Below are 14,550 nucleotides of genomic sequence, written 5' to 3' on the forward strand. Positions count from 1 at the left end.
GGAATCGAGGCCTGCATCAGGCTCTCTGCTCAGCGGGGAGCCTGCTTCCTCCTCTCTCTCTCTCTGCCTGCCTCTCTGCCTACTTGTGATCTCTATCTGTCAAATAAATTAAACAAAAAAAAATCTTTAAAAATGGACAAACTGACAAATGGAACAGAGAGTCCAGAAACAGACACACATATTTAAGGACATTGACTTATTATAAAGATGTCACTACAGGTGATTGGAGAAGGAATAGTATTTTTAATAACTAATGCTGGGACAATTGGCAATATATATGCAAATCACACAATATGCAGAATAACTCCAAGTGGATTATAGATATGAAATGTGAGTTTCACAAAGGTGAAAAGCAAAACAACAAGCTCCAGAAGGTAACAGAGGGGAATATAGTCTTACCTCAGGAGAGCAATATTGGGACACAAAAAGCACTAACCATAAGAAAAGATCAATAGATTTACACTGAAATTAAGATTACCTAGCAAAGCGAATTATTTTGTGTTAGAAGTCAGGATGACGGTTGCCCACGTATCCATAGAAGGATAATGACAGGGCGAGGAGACTTCTGGAAATAACTGTTTCTTGATCTACATGCTCAGTAATGAAAGTGTTCACTTTTTGAGATTTTACTAAGCTGTACACTTAACGATTTGTGTATTTTTTCTGTATACGTGTTACAATTCTATAAAAAACTTTTCACTGAGGGGCGCCTGGGTGGCTCAGTCGGTTAACCATCTGCCTTTGGCTCAGGTCATGATCCCAGGGTCCTGGGATGGAGCCCTGTGTTGGGCTCCCTGCTCAGCAGGGTGCCTGCTTCTCTCTCTCCCTCTGCCACTCCTCCTACTTATGCTCTCTCATTCTCTCTCTCTGTCAAATAAATCAATAAAATCTTATGAAGAAATCAAGAACTCCTATTTACAAAAAATGCCACAGGCAAAGAGCTCATATGTTGAATATATATATAATTCCTAAGAGTCCCATTAAGAAAACATCATACAACCCAATACAAAAACAGGCAAGAGACTTGAATAAGCATTTCCAAAAAAGAGGAAATAAACAATAGACATATAAAAGAGACACAACTTCATTTGAAACACAAGATATTACTAGTCCAATTGACCAGAGTCTCCGCTTAAACCCCACCTTTCTTCTAGGAGGATTTCCCTGACCCCCTAAGTGAGGTTGCTGAAACACACAGTGTCCTGTTCTTTTCCTACCAGAACACACATCTACTTTCCCCATCAACCTGTGGAGAGGAGGGTTGTCTTTCTGCTTTGTCAGCTCGAAAATCTGCACTGGAGAAAGCCTCTGAAGCCCCCACCACTGCCCTGCTCCCCCACACCTTAGAGGAGGGTGGGGTAGTTTGCATGACAATAGACAAGAAGACCTCAGGATAATGGCAGAGGTTCCTCTGAAAATGTGGAAGCAGAGCAAGAGGGTGGGGGGGCGGGATGTTGCAGGCTCTCTGGTCCCACAGGTGGAGAAGAAAGTGGTCATTTACCAACTCGGGTTAAGGAAGCAGGTCCCTGAGTCCCCCACTCCCATCTGCTCCAACCTGTGCGTCAGTGGGTTGAGAAACCTCTCCTGTAGGAATGACTAAGGTAAGAACGTGGAAGAGAAGCCCAAGAAAGCCACCTGACCCTCCTAAGGGCCAGAAGACCGACCAGGCTCTGGAGGTGGATAGAGGGCCATTTCTCTGTCCCTCTGGTCTCCCACCTGGCCTTGTGTTCCCTCTTTTGCCCTCCCTAGGTATCCTTCATTCCAGCTCCCAGCTGCCCCGGCCTGCTTTGCTCATGTCTATGCTTTGTTGCTCCCCACTGATGTCATCCGGTGGAAATCATCTGTACAAGGCAGGCAGGGGTAGTTATCCTGAGCTCCTTGGGGCCGCTAGGGACAGGTGCAAGGATTCTGTGAACCTCCTGACGTCACATATAAAAGTGTGTGTGTTTGTGTGTGTGTGTGTGTGTGTGTGTGTAACAGAGAGATTATCACTATTCTGGCAAAAAAACAGATTTTCAAAGGACTCTGTGATTCCAAAATGTCAAAAATTAAGTCCGTTGTGTTAGATCGCCAGGAGCTGAGTTTTGGCTCTATCATTTACTAGCAGTGTCACCTTGGGCATACCTAAGGTCTCTGTGCCTCAGTTTCCTTACCTGTAAAATAGGTATAATATATTCCAACCTCATATTGTTGTCATGAGGACTGTGTTAATCTGTGCAAAGCCCCTGTGAGGTTTGGCATATAAGATATTCTATAAAGAGTTATACTATCACTGTCGTTATTACAGGGGCTTATCTTACCTAGAAGGTGGAGCCTGAAAGTTACTGGTGGCTATTTCCCTCAGCACTCACAGAACAGAGAGCCTGGCCTGAAGGAGGCTTAGTACACATGGGGACAGAAATGACCGCCACGATCTTAGCACGGGTGTCGTCACTGAGGGGCCATGCCGCAAATCCAGCTCCCCAGGGAAATTACAGGTGCCCTGGGTCCTCAGCCCGCCACACCAGCATAACTACGCACTGTCCCAGGACCCCCCGCGGCCAGACTCTCCTCCTGGACTGTCACCCAGCCTGAGCTGCAGGGGAAGCACAGGCTCACTCACCACCAGCAGTGTGAGCGGAAGGTGCCACAGAGTGAAACGGGGAAGCCGGCAACAGAAAAATCTCTTCAGGCCGCACTTGAAGAAGGGCTGGCAATGATTAGCTGTGCGTGCTCCCCGTTCCTAAGGAGTTACGACTTGCCATGCTAAAGGGAGAGAAGAACACCTCAACCTTTGTCAAAAGAGATGTTGTGATCAGTAGTGGATTAATGAGACTTGTCTGACAGTATCTTTTCAAAAAATTAATTAATTTTAAAATTATGTCCAATATAGTGTTATATTACTTTCAAGTGTCCAATATAGTCTTTCCACACTTCCGTACGTTACTCGGTGCTCATCGTGATAGTGCACTCTGTACCCCTGGTCACCTATTTCACCCACTCCCCCACCCACCGCCCCCGTGGTAACCATCCCTTTGTTCTCTAGAGTTAAGAGTCTCTTTTTAAAATTTTTCTCTTTTTTTCCCTTTGTTCATTTGTTTTTTTTTTAATTTCACAGATCAGTAAAGTAATATGGTATTTGTCTTTCTCTGATTTATTTCACCGAGCATGATACTCTCTAGATCCATCCATGTTGTTGCGAATGGCCAGATTTCATTCTTTTTTATGGCTCAGTAATACTCCATTCTGGCTTCATCCATTCCTCTATCAGTGGACATTTGGGCCGCTTCCATTTTTTGGCTATTGTAAACCATGCTGCAATAACATAGGGGTGCATATAGCTTTTTGAATTAGTGTTTTCAATTTTGTTAGGTAAATACCCAGTACTGGAATTACTGGATCACATAATAATTCTATTTTTAATTTTTTGAAGAACCTTCATAGTATTTTCCAAAGTTTGCATTCCCACCAACAGTACACAAGGGTCCCTTTTTACCCACATCCTCACCAACACTTGTTTCTTGTGTTGTTGATTTTAGCTGTTCTGACTGGTGTGAGGTAACACTCATAGTGTGATTTGCATTCCCCTGGTGACGAGTAATATTGAGCATCTTTTCGTGTATCTGTTGGCCATCCGTACGTCTTCTTTGTAGAAATATCTGTTCATGTCTTCTGTCATCTGGCAGTATCTTTTCAAAGATACTGTCTTTCCAAAGCCCCTTTTTATAACAAAATTTTCTCAAACTTGTAGTAAAATGAATTGAAACAAAAAACAAGACCTTAATAATGATTCTTCATTATTCTTCTTACTTCGATGTTTCGGGTGTCACAATCTTCCACAGATCCATTGCAGCTTACTCTCAACAAGACCTTCCATGTATGTGAGCTTTCTAAAGTCTCCACACCTTCACCGACTGCCTGTTCATTCTTTCAAACCTTCATTGCCCATTGCACGTCCGTTAGACCGTGCCCTGAGGGGTGCAGTTGGGAGTACGGAGACCAAGAAGACACAGTGGCTTTCTCCAGGTGACTAAAATCCGCTAAGGGGACAACGTGCTCTGTTTCAGGACACATCACAAAAGTGATATAATAGAAGCATCTGGGAGATACTACAGGAGGAAAGCTCTATTAATTCTAACCAAAGGCACTATAGAGAATTTTACAGAAGAGACAACTTCTGATTAATTCTGACAGGGGGCACTGGAGAAAGTGTCACCATAGAGACCGTGTTTGGGCTGGGCTTTGGAGCAGTGGTTACTTCTAACAAGTAGCGAAGGGAAGAAGGGCATTTCTGGTTGAATGAACAGTGTCAGGAGGTGTGAGGGGTAGCGAGGTAGATAATTAACCCACCACTTCTCAGATGTGGAAAAAAAAAAAGGCAGCTTCTCTGATCTTTCTTGCAAAAGCTTATGCTTCAACGTCTGAAAAATTTTCAATTACCAACTAATAGCAGCTGAGTCTAGTCTGATTTTTAAGGTGTTTCTGATTTCCTCTCACCTTGGGTGACCTTGCAGCCTGGAGGAGAAAAGGGCCCTCGCGTCCATGCTGGCTGGCCTCTGCCATGAAGTATGCGGCCTGGACCGACCCGCGGACTGGTGTCTGCTGAGATGGAACAGACTTCACGGGTCTTTTGACAAATCCACAGTCCTGGCTTTTGTCTCCGTAGCAAAATCCTCCCACCCGGTGGCCTCTGTGGGCAGACCTGAAGCCTGTGCTGGTCTGCTGGTCACTTCAGCACTCTGAATCAACTCACTAAGACCGCAAACACACACATGCACACACACGCGCACACACACACACACACACACATGCATGCACCCTCTCTCATGTTATCCCAGGGCAGTGAGCCATCAGCCTCCCTCCCCTACCACATCCGACATAGTTCTTGGGTTCCCTCAGAAAGACAGACTGGCACTCAGATGATGAAAAAACTCCATGCCATACAGTTCCAAAGAGGGACCAGGTTATTTCACAGCGTGTCATATGCTGTTGGATTCCATTTATAGGGCACTCAGGAATGAGCAAAACTAATTCATGTGACAGAGGGCAGCATAACGGTTATCCTTGGGAGACACCATCTGGAAGGGGGTATGAGGGAGCCATTTGAGGAACTGAAAATGTTCTATATCTTGATCTAGGTCGTGTTTTTAAGGATAAATATTCACATATGTAAAAATTCGAGCTATATATGAGATTTATGCACTTCACCTTACATACGTTTGGGGTAGGCAGAATAATGCCTCCCACGGAGATGTTTCTATCCTAACCCACAGAACCTGTGAATTTGTTAGGCACCACATGGCAAAGGGGAATGAAGGCAGCAAATAGAACTTAGGATGCTAATCAGCTTTCCTTAAAACAGGAAAAGCAGCCTTGATTATCCAGGCCGACCCAATGGAATCACAAGTGTCCTTAAATGTGGGAGAAAGAGACAGAAGGGATCAGAGTGATGCAATGTTTGAGGAACTCCCCCCGCTACTGCTGGCTTTAAAGACAGGGAAAAAGCCAGCAGCCAAGGAATCTGGGCAGCCTCTAGAAGCCAGAAAGGGCGAGAAAACAGATTCTTTCCGGAAGTTCCAGAAAGGAGCACAGCCCCGCTGACACTGTGAGTTTACCCCAGTAAACTTACAGTTTACCCATTTCGGACTTCTGACCAATAGAACCATAGATAATAGATCTGTGCGGGCCTAAATCTCTAAATGTGCTCAGGACGCTTCAGTTCTCGCCCTGCGGACCTCCTCATCTGGCTGCTCACCTGTCTCTTTCATAATACGCTGTATAATAAATCAGTAATAGCAAGCAAGTATTTCCCTGAGTTCTATGTGCCATTATAGCCGATTACTGAACCTGCGGGGGGGGGTGGTGGAAACCCCTGATTTTGTAGCCAAGTCAGACTTGCGCAGTGACTCAGGAACCCACTACTTGCCTTTGGTGTCTGAAGTGGAGGGGCGGTCTGGAGAGTGAAAGAAGGAATCTGCGAATCTTTCAAAGCAGAAAGTGCTAGCATTCAAAATAGCTGAGAGATGGCACGTGTTAGAAGAAAGGAATTAAACAGGGTTCTAGATGTGGACAGGCTGTTGATGAAGCAGGACAGCATGGAGCAGGGGCGACGTGGACAGATAGACGCTCACAGATGGGAACAGGATGTGCCGGGAAGGAGAGCCTTTTAGGAGGGAAGAGTCATGGTTAGGGGTAGGGGAAGACGGGAATGAGCTGGGCTGGACTGTGGAGTCCTCTGGAGCTAACAAGGAGAAGCAGGGGCTGCATTTCCTCTTGAAGAGTATGGGAAGCCTGCCCCTTGTGAGGGAACAGCACAGGGAAGAAAGGTTTCCAGAAGGTGAACCTGGCCATGGGGATGGTGGGGGGGGGGGGGCGGCATGAGGTGATGAGTCAGGATTGCACTAGGCAGTACTTCTAAACTTCTTATCTTTATTGCCCCTAAAGAGAAAATTCTAATGGAATTTAAGATTATCAATGAATTTAAATTTAAATGAAATACTAAGAGAAAAGACTTTGTCGGGGAGGACTGAGATTTGGAGGGCCACAAACCACTGTAAGCTGTGTCTTTTTCACCCTCCAAGAACATGTTGAGAATGTGTCGTGTAAGGGGGTGAGGCCTGGGAAAGTGGGAGCAGATCTGACTGACCGTTTGATGGATGAATTGATTCAAGCTGGTTGACTGGGAAGGGGAGGAGAGCAAACTCAGGAAGGGCTCCTGACCTTCCAGCCCAAATCGCCTGAGAAAGAGCTGACAGAAAATAGGCAGGCTCATGAAGTGAAGGCTGGAAGCGTTGGGGTTTGCCGTTATCACATGAGCCCACGCCGCCTGCCTTCCTTCCTGAATTCAGTCCTTTGCTGTGTGAGATTAGCACTAGAAGGTGTTCTCCTGTGTTCTAGAAGCTGATGTGGGAAAGGTGCTATTGGCCTAGACAGTGCCCCAACCTGCCCCTGTCACAGGCTGGGTTCAGTCCCTCAGTATCTCTGTGTCACTCAATCTCAACCCACCCAACGCTGACCTGTGGGTTTGCCCCTCCAGGCCCACTCTCCTCCCTGCCTGGTGCTGGGGAGCTGACATCTATGGACAGCAACAGCACTCACAGGCCCACCTACAGGCAAGAGTACAAGCAGAGACCCAGACGCCATATTGCTTGAATATCTGAAGGTTGTAAATCAAGCTAAAGTATGACAACATGACATAGAGCCTATCCTACCTTGTTGACAAATACACCTTCCCAACAAACCCAAAGGCCAAGTCCAACTTCAGAACTCTTAGACTCCTCAGAGTTCAAGGCTTGCATATGGCGGAGCAGGGAGAGGGGGCCCGAGCCTCTGAGCTTTCTTTCCCTCCCCCCTCAGCAGCACCCTGCGTGCAGAAGAGCCTGTTTTTTTTTTCTTTTTAAAATATTTTATTTATTTGACAGGGAGAGAGACAGAGAGGGAACACAAGCAGGGAGTGCGAGAGGGAGAAGCAGGCTTCTCACTGAGCAGAGAGCCCTATGCAGGTCTCGATCCTAGGACCCTGAGATCATGACATGAGCCGAAGGTAGATGCTTAACAACCGAGCCACCCAGGAGCCCCCAGAAGAGCCTCTCACGCATGCATGTGGACACCCCCACCCACGTATACTGAGCTCCATCCCACCCCCTTCCAACACAGCTCTGCCACCTCTCAGAAAGGGGTGCACACATGGGTGATGCAGTCCCCTTCAGGGCTTGTTTAGGGAAGAGGCCTGCGCAGCTCCTGGAAACAAGCTCAGGGTAGTGTGGACAGGTGAGTCCAAGCTCCTGTGCTCAGATGTGGCCGGGAGGGAGACCCCACGTGAGCACAGCCTCTTGGCCCTACAGCCTGGGGAGGGGTTTGGCCAGAGCAGGGCCTGTTGCCTGGGCCTAAGGCCGCTACTGACAACAACGGGTCAACTCCTGCCTCCTCTTACCCTTCAGGTCTCAGCCCGGTAATGGCTCCACTCCCAGCACATTACCCTCTCTCTTCTCCCCACTCTGAGCCACCCATCTCTTCCTGGCGGTTACTCTGTCTTCTCCCAATGGTTTTTCCCTGATGCCGCATCTCAGTGAATGGCCTCCCCCCTGGAAGATGCTTAGGTGTCCCCGGTTCCCTGATGGCATCGGAGACTGGCTCCCTTCTCAGCATCTCTCAGACCCCTCCATTCTCTCCAGGGCCTTAGTTTAATCTCTCATGGGCTCTGTTCTGGACCGGAAGTGGCCCGTCAGTGGCCAGTATCCATTTTAACTGTTCCAGCATCCTCCCACAAGCCCTCAGTGAGCCTCCTAAAACACACGTCCTCCCAGAGCTGCCCCTGCCTGGCCAGGCTGATGTCTCTGTGCCCTACCTCTCTCTCTCTCTCTCTCTCTCTCTCTCTCACACACACACACACACACACACACGATAGAGTCCAGCCATGAGGAGCTGCTCATATTCCCTGACACACTTCATCTTTACCCAAGAGCACCTTTCTCCCTGGCTTGTCCTTTGTCCTCTTTTTCCTGCCTACTGGGCTCACCCACTAAGCATCTTCCCAGGTTCATGGCAAGCATCGCTACCTGAGGGAAGTCATCTCTGGTCCTCTTTCTCACCATTACCTCAGTCCCCCTACTCCATCGGAAGAGACGTCCTACATTGCTCCATCATTTCTCTGTTCCCCAGTAGACTGTTAGCTTCTTGAGAACAATCTATCTTGTCAGGCAAAGTCACAGAATGTAAAGGACTCCAAGAGCGCATGCTTCCCAGGCAAGGGTGGCTCCTTGGTGTTCCTCCTCCCCGGCTCCTCAGGGCAGCAGTTGCCTGGTGCGTGTACCCAGCAGACGCTGCTGTGTGTACCCTGCGGCTCCCGTACTTTCCTTCCCGGCACAACTTGACATCCTGATCAACCCTGGTCTTCCTCACTAGAGCATAAAAACTCTAAGGACTGTGGCTATCTTGCTTACTCTTGGGTCTCCAGATAACACACACCCCACTGACACATAGTAACAGCTCAAAAAGTACAGGGATTCTTTTTTTAAATAGGCTCCACACCCAGCATGAGGCTTGAACTCATGACCCTGAGATCAAGAGTTGCATGGTCTACTGACTGAGCCAGTCAGGGGCCCTGCAGCTCAAGAAGTATGTATATGTCTTATGAACTGAAGTATTTTGGTTGGGAAACCTAAGCTACTTTGTTGCCACCATTCTTCTTGACCAGCCTGACAAAGTCCTTGGAGATAATTCAAGAGTTCCGTGATGACCCTCCCTCCCTCCTGGCCATCCCTGTGTACAGTGTGAATTAAAAATCAGCTTTGTGCAGGTGGGAATGTGAAATGTACAGCTGCCATAGAAGAGAACATGGAAGGTCCTCAAAAAACTAAACAGAATTACACAATGACCCAACGATTCCACTTTGGAATATAGCCCCTAAGAATTAAAAGCAGGGTCCCCGACAGCTATCCACACACCTGTGTTCATGGCAGCATTATCACAACAGCAGAAAGGTGGAAACAACCCAGTATCTGCTAACGGATGGATGGATAAACAAAAGGGGATCTATACACCCAGTGGAATATTACTTGGCTTTAAAAAGGAAGGACAGGGGCGCCTGGGTGGCTCAGTGGGTTAAAGCCTCTGCCTTCGGCTTGGGTCATGATCCCAGGGTCCTGGGATGGAGCCCCACATCAGACTCTGCTCAGCAGGGATCCTGCTTCCCCCCCACCCTCTGCCTACCTCTCTGCCTACTTGTGATCTCTATCTGTCAAATAAATAAATTTTTTAAAATATTAAAAATAAATAAAATAAAATAATAAAAAGGAAGTACATTCTGATAACATGGGTGAGCCTTGAGGACATTATGCTAAACGAAATAAGCCAGTCACAAAATTCAGTCAAAAACTGTCTGATTCCACTCACACAAGGTACCTAGAGTAGTCAAATTCATAAAGACAGAAAGTAGAATGGTGGTTGCCAGGGGCTGGGAAAACAGGAAGGAATAGGAATTAAGTGTTTAATGGGTACAGAGTTTCAGTTTGGGAGGATGAAAAAATTCTGGAGATGGGAGGTGGTGGTGGTTGAGGAAAAGGGCCACTGACCTGTACCCTTAGAAATGGTTAAAATGGTAAGAATTTATGTTCTATATATATTACCACAATTAAAAAAAAAAAAACTACAACTAAATTTAAAAAACAAAACTCACACACACAAAAAAACCCCACCAGCATTGCAACCCATCTCCTAACACACAGAGGAGACACCCCCACCCCCCCAGGTCTCTGGAGCTTCCTCTAACCAGGACACATACTGCATCTGCCAGCTGGCAGCTTAGGCAAGGTATTTTCGTTTCAACTGATCCCTGGGATTATTAGGAAGCTACTAGATTTTTAATCTTTTCTCCTTCCGGACTAAAAAGGTCACCCATGGGGTATCTAACCTCAGATAAATTCTTCTCTACTTCAACTACTTTTAAACATCAATCCACAAGGAAGCCCCTCTTAAGGAAATAAACGAGAAAGAGAAGACAGGAGTTAGACATCCCCCACAAAGAGCAACAGACATCTTTGTTCACATGACCTGCTTAGGGTGCGCGGGTGCTAAGGGGAGATAGGGGTCAGGATGGGCCCAGGCTCTGCTTCTCCCCGGGGGCCTGGCACAAGGAAGGAGTGCCTTCTTCTCTTGCCCAGAGTCACCTAGGTGCTATCCGCCAGCCTCCTTCCTCGGAGACCTGCCTGACACGCAGGGAGTGTCCCCCACCCAAGGATGAGGTGCTGGTGGGCTGGGACCCTCAGGAGCACCCACAGGGAAGGCTTCCTGGCTCTAAACCATCTCCAGATCCTCCACAGTCCTGTGATGACCACATCCCACCTGCTTGGCCTGGACTGAAGTCACTAGCCCTCTTATCTGTGGCCGGGTGAGAGTATGCAGCCTTGCCACCTCGCCATGAGCCCCCTGTCCCCCACTTCAGCCAGGTGATGTCTGGACACCCAGAAAAGCCCTGCACAGGATAAAAGGTGTCCAGAGGACCAAATGCCCTGGGGAGGGGGATTGGAAAGAGGGGGAAACAGACCCCACCCTGTGCTTTGGGAACTGAGATCTGATGGGTAGGAGCCTCAGGTCAGGGCCTTCCCAGCCTCAGAGGCTAGCTCCGGCAGGGGCAGGGGACCGTCCTGACCCCACACCCTGCACGGCCCCTTTGGTGGGCCCAGTGGTGGCAGGGATCGGGGCACAGGAAGTCCGACTTGCTACTCAGATGTGGCTGGATGAAGGGGCACCAGGACTGGGGCTGCAGCCTGCTGCTGGAAGATTGTGCTCTGAGCCAGGTTTTCTGGGAACATGGCAACACCTCACCCTGCCATTCCTGAGAGCCAGCTCCTGGCTTCCTGGCTTTCTCCTGGAGGAGGGGCCGTTTTTATGAGGCTCTCAGTTCTGCGGCTTATATCGCAAATGAAACCAAAGTTCTGTTCTGGCTGCTCTGTAGCTACCTCCTAAGCCCCCAGGGCCTCAGGCTCTTCTTTTTTACCCCAGGTAGTCTGAGGGTTTGGACCAGCTGCCTGCCCAGGCTCCTGCCAGCGGCCAACAGCCTCCGGTGGAAAGTTACTGCAAGTTCTTTGGGATAGTACCTGCCCCATACACACACACCTGCCCCACAACCCAGTGCACTGAGGCAGGCCACGGCATGACTTTGGGGAACCCTAGGCACTTTTGCTTTCATGGGCTCCTTCCTCCATAAAAAAGGTTAAAAAGCATATTTTATTTTTTTTAAAAAGCATATTTTATAACTCTATTGGTATGAGGTGAACATATAATTACATAATATATAAGATATAGATCTTAAAATATTTTCTCCTACCTAACATTGTATTTTTTCTTCTTCTGATTTTAAAATATATTAAAATATTTCCAGAGGCTTCTACGAGTATCACTGTGAGCATCTGACACTATGCCTACTTGCCTGCTGGATAGGTCAGCCCTGCGTTGAGGGATGTACAGCCTAACCTCAGCAGGAGTGTAACTGGAGCCAGTCCCTTCACCTCTTGGGCCTCAGTTTCCCCATCTGGGGAAAATAATAATATCTATCTCACGGAGCTGTTGTGAGGACTAAAATAAGATCCTGCACGTACATTCCTTGACTAGAATGGTGCCTGCCACAGAAAATCACTATAAATGTGTTAGCTGTCATGAATACTGTTGTGTGTTATTGTTCTCACTGCTTAGCCAACCCTCTGTATCTTAACTGAGGCTCTACGAGAAAGGCAACAGGAACCTTCCCGCTGACAGGGTCCTCTCAGACCTCCTGGAGCAGATATAGCAATTTCTGAGCTGCTCATTCAGGAGAAATTTGTTTTCCTAAAATTCCCTGTCAGCATGATTATGGTGAGCCCCGGGGGTGGGGGGAGGACGAGCAACTGCGGAGGCAGGGCAGAGAGAGGGCAGCCTCCTGACCTGAGCCCTGGGTGAGCAGAACTGGGGCAGGAAGAAGAGGCACTGGGCCGTAATCTGCCTGCTCCTTTCATCCTCCTGCTCAGTAGGTGTGAGAGCTCAGGGATGGAGGGAGAGGCTTTGAGGCCTTTTAAAATGCAAAGGCCTCTGGGATAAACGAATAATCCCTTAATAGGCCCACAGAGGAAGGCCTGACAGCTGGGTTTTTCTAAGGGGACGTGAACCCTTATGTGTCAAGGGCTTTACATACATTATCTCCTTTAATCCTGACAACCCCCCCCCACACACACACCCATGACAACGATGATGTAGGGATTACTATCCCCATTTTACAAACCAGCAAACAGAGGCTCAGAGAGGGTCTTTGACTTGCCCACAGATCACCCCTATAGCCCCAGGGACTTAAGATCTGGAGGGGCACCTGGATGGCTCAGTAGGTTAAAGCCTCTACCTTCAGCTCAGGTCATGATCTCAGGGTCCTGGGATGGAGCCCCACATCGGGCTCTCTCTGCTCAGCGGGGAGCCTGCTTCCTCTCCACCTCTGCCTGCCTCTCTGCCTACTTGTGATCTCTGTCAAATAAATAAAATCTTTTAAAAAATAAAAAAGAGGAGATCTGGAAAGGGAGATAAAGGGAGAGGGAAGCCAAATGACCCAGGCCTGCTTTGGCTGGGGCCCAGTGGCTGAAATGCTCTGGGCCTCAGTTTCCCGAATCCACAAGGTGGGGGCATTGGTCCTCCCAGCTAATGCATTCTGCTCTTCTCAGCCCACTCCCTGCCTGGTCAGAACAGATGGCTTTCCTGTCCTGCCTATGGCATTTCTCCAGTTCCTGGAAGGGACAGCCACCAGCCTCGCACGACGCCTCCCTGACTCCAAAGTAGCAACACCCCCCCTTGAGAGCGAGTCTAGAAGAGGACTTGTCGTGGGTTAAATTGTTGTTGCTGCAATTCCCAGCTAATCACAGGGAGGCTGAGCAGGGGAGCCATTCTGTGTCCAGACTCTCCAGGCTGGCTTGTAATTGAGGAAAATAGAGTTGACAGCTTAGTGGTCAGCAACACTTCCGTCGGCACCCCTCTCACTCACTTCCTTCCAGCTCTCCCCTCCTTGGGAAAATGAGGGACTCTGGAAGTCCACTTGGGCTTATCTGACTGTGAGTGCGGATCCAGGGGAGGGCTGTGCCTGAGAGAATGGGACAGAGCAGCAGCGGGCAGCCCTAGGGACCAGGCCCCTCGCCGGCCAAGGGAAGCGCTTGGTCCTACCTCCAAAGGCAGGCCTCATGGAGAAATCATGATCCTCCACTCTGAGAAGTGGCTGAGGTTTTCCTTTGCGGATTTTGGTCACGTCAAGGTTCTTCTTATATAGGTGACTGCAAAAACAAGCAAGAGACATTTTTCAGCGGCCCACAATGTAGGATTTACTTGTTAGGAAACGTTTCTCCATCGGCTGAAGGCTAGACACACACACACCCCTTCCCACCCACCCTGTCCCCCTCAGGTCGTCACAAGCAGGTCCTGAGGACCAGACCCTTCCAGAACCTTCCTAAGGTAAGTTACGATTGCATGACAGCCGTTGGGTTGAATGGTGGAGAATTAGAAATTTTTTGCTTTTTAAATGTTTCTCTTATGTTACTATAATATTGGTTTCATAATCAATAAAATTCGGACACAAATATAATGGAAGTTTTAAAATGCTGGTTTTAGCCTCACCAGACCTGACACTCCTTGTCTCAGTCCAGCTGGCAGCTGGCAGCAGAACCCACGCTCGAGCAGAGCCTCAACCCCAGGGGGAACAGACAAGGCACACGCAGTGGGGATCAAGACCCCGGTTGGGGACAGAGTTGTTCTAGCCACGCAGCCGGGTGGTGGACAGTGGAGCCAGCCAGGACTACAGACCCGGGTTCACTCTCTTTCTTCAACCCAGATGGCAAAGCAGTCATTTTCTAGTCTCTCTCACCCACACTCACTCTTTCCAGATCTTTATTTTTTTTCCCTTCACCCCAACCACACATAATCCAAAAACAATAAAATCCAAAATATTCTAAAGCAATATTCTACTGACATGATCATCACTAAACAAAAAACAAGGGAGAGAGGAGGGAGAAGAGTAAGGAGAGAGGGAGGAAGGATGGATTTGTGTCTGACAAGATATGAGATCTA

General features: G+C 48.3%; 1 protein-coding gene across 1 annotated transcript in view; it reads right to left on the bottom strand.

Annotated features, from left to right (window-relative positions):
- The window catches only part of GABRR2 (gamma-aminobutyric acid type A receptor subunit rho2), a 40,161-nt gene that overhangs the window by 18,455 nt on the left and 7,156 nt on the right, over window positions 1-14,550 (bottom strand). The window contains exon 2 of the mRNA XM_032858103.1: window positions 13,654-13,760. Coding sequence (XP_032713994.1) covers window positions 13,654-13,760 — 107 coding nt within the window. The remainder of the gene's footprint in view (window positions 1-13,653; window positions 13,761-14,550) is intronic.

This window comes from Lontra canadensis, unplaced genomic scaffold (genome assembly GCF_010015895.1).
Source record: "Lontra canadensis isolate GAN:19392208 unplaced genomic scaffold, GSC_riverotter_1.0 scaffold14, whole genome shotgun sequence".
Classification (NCBI taxonomy): domain Eukaryota; kingdom Metazoa; phylum Chordata; class Mammalia; order Carnivora; family Mustelidae; genus Lontra; species Lontra canadensis.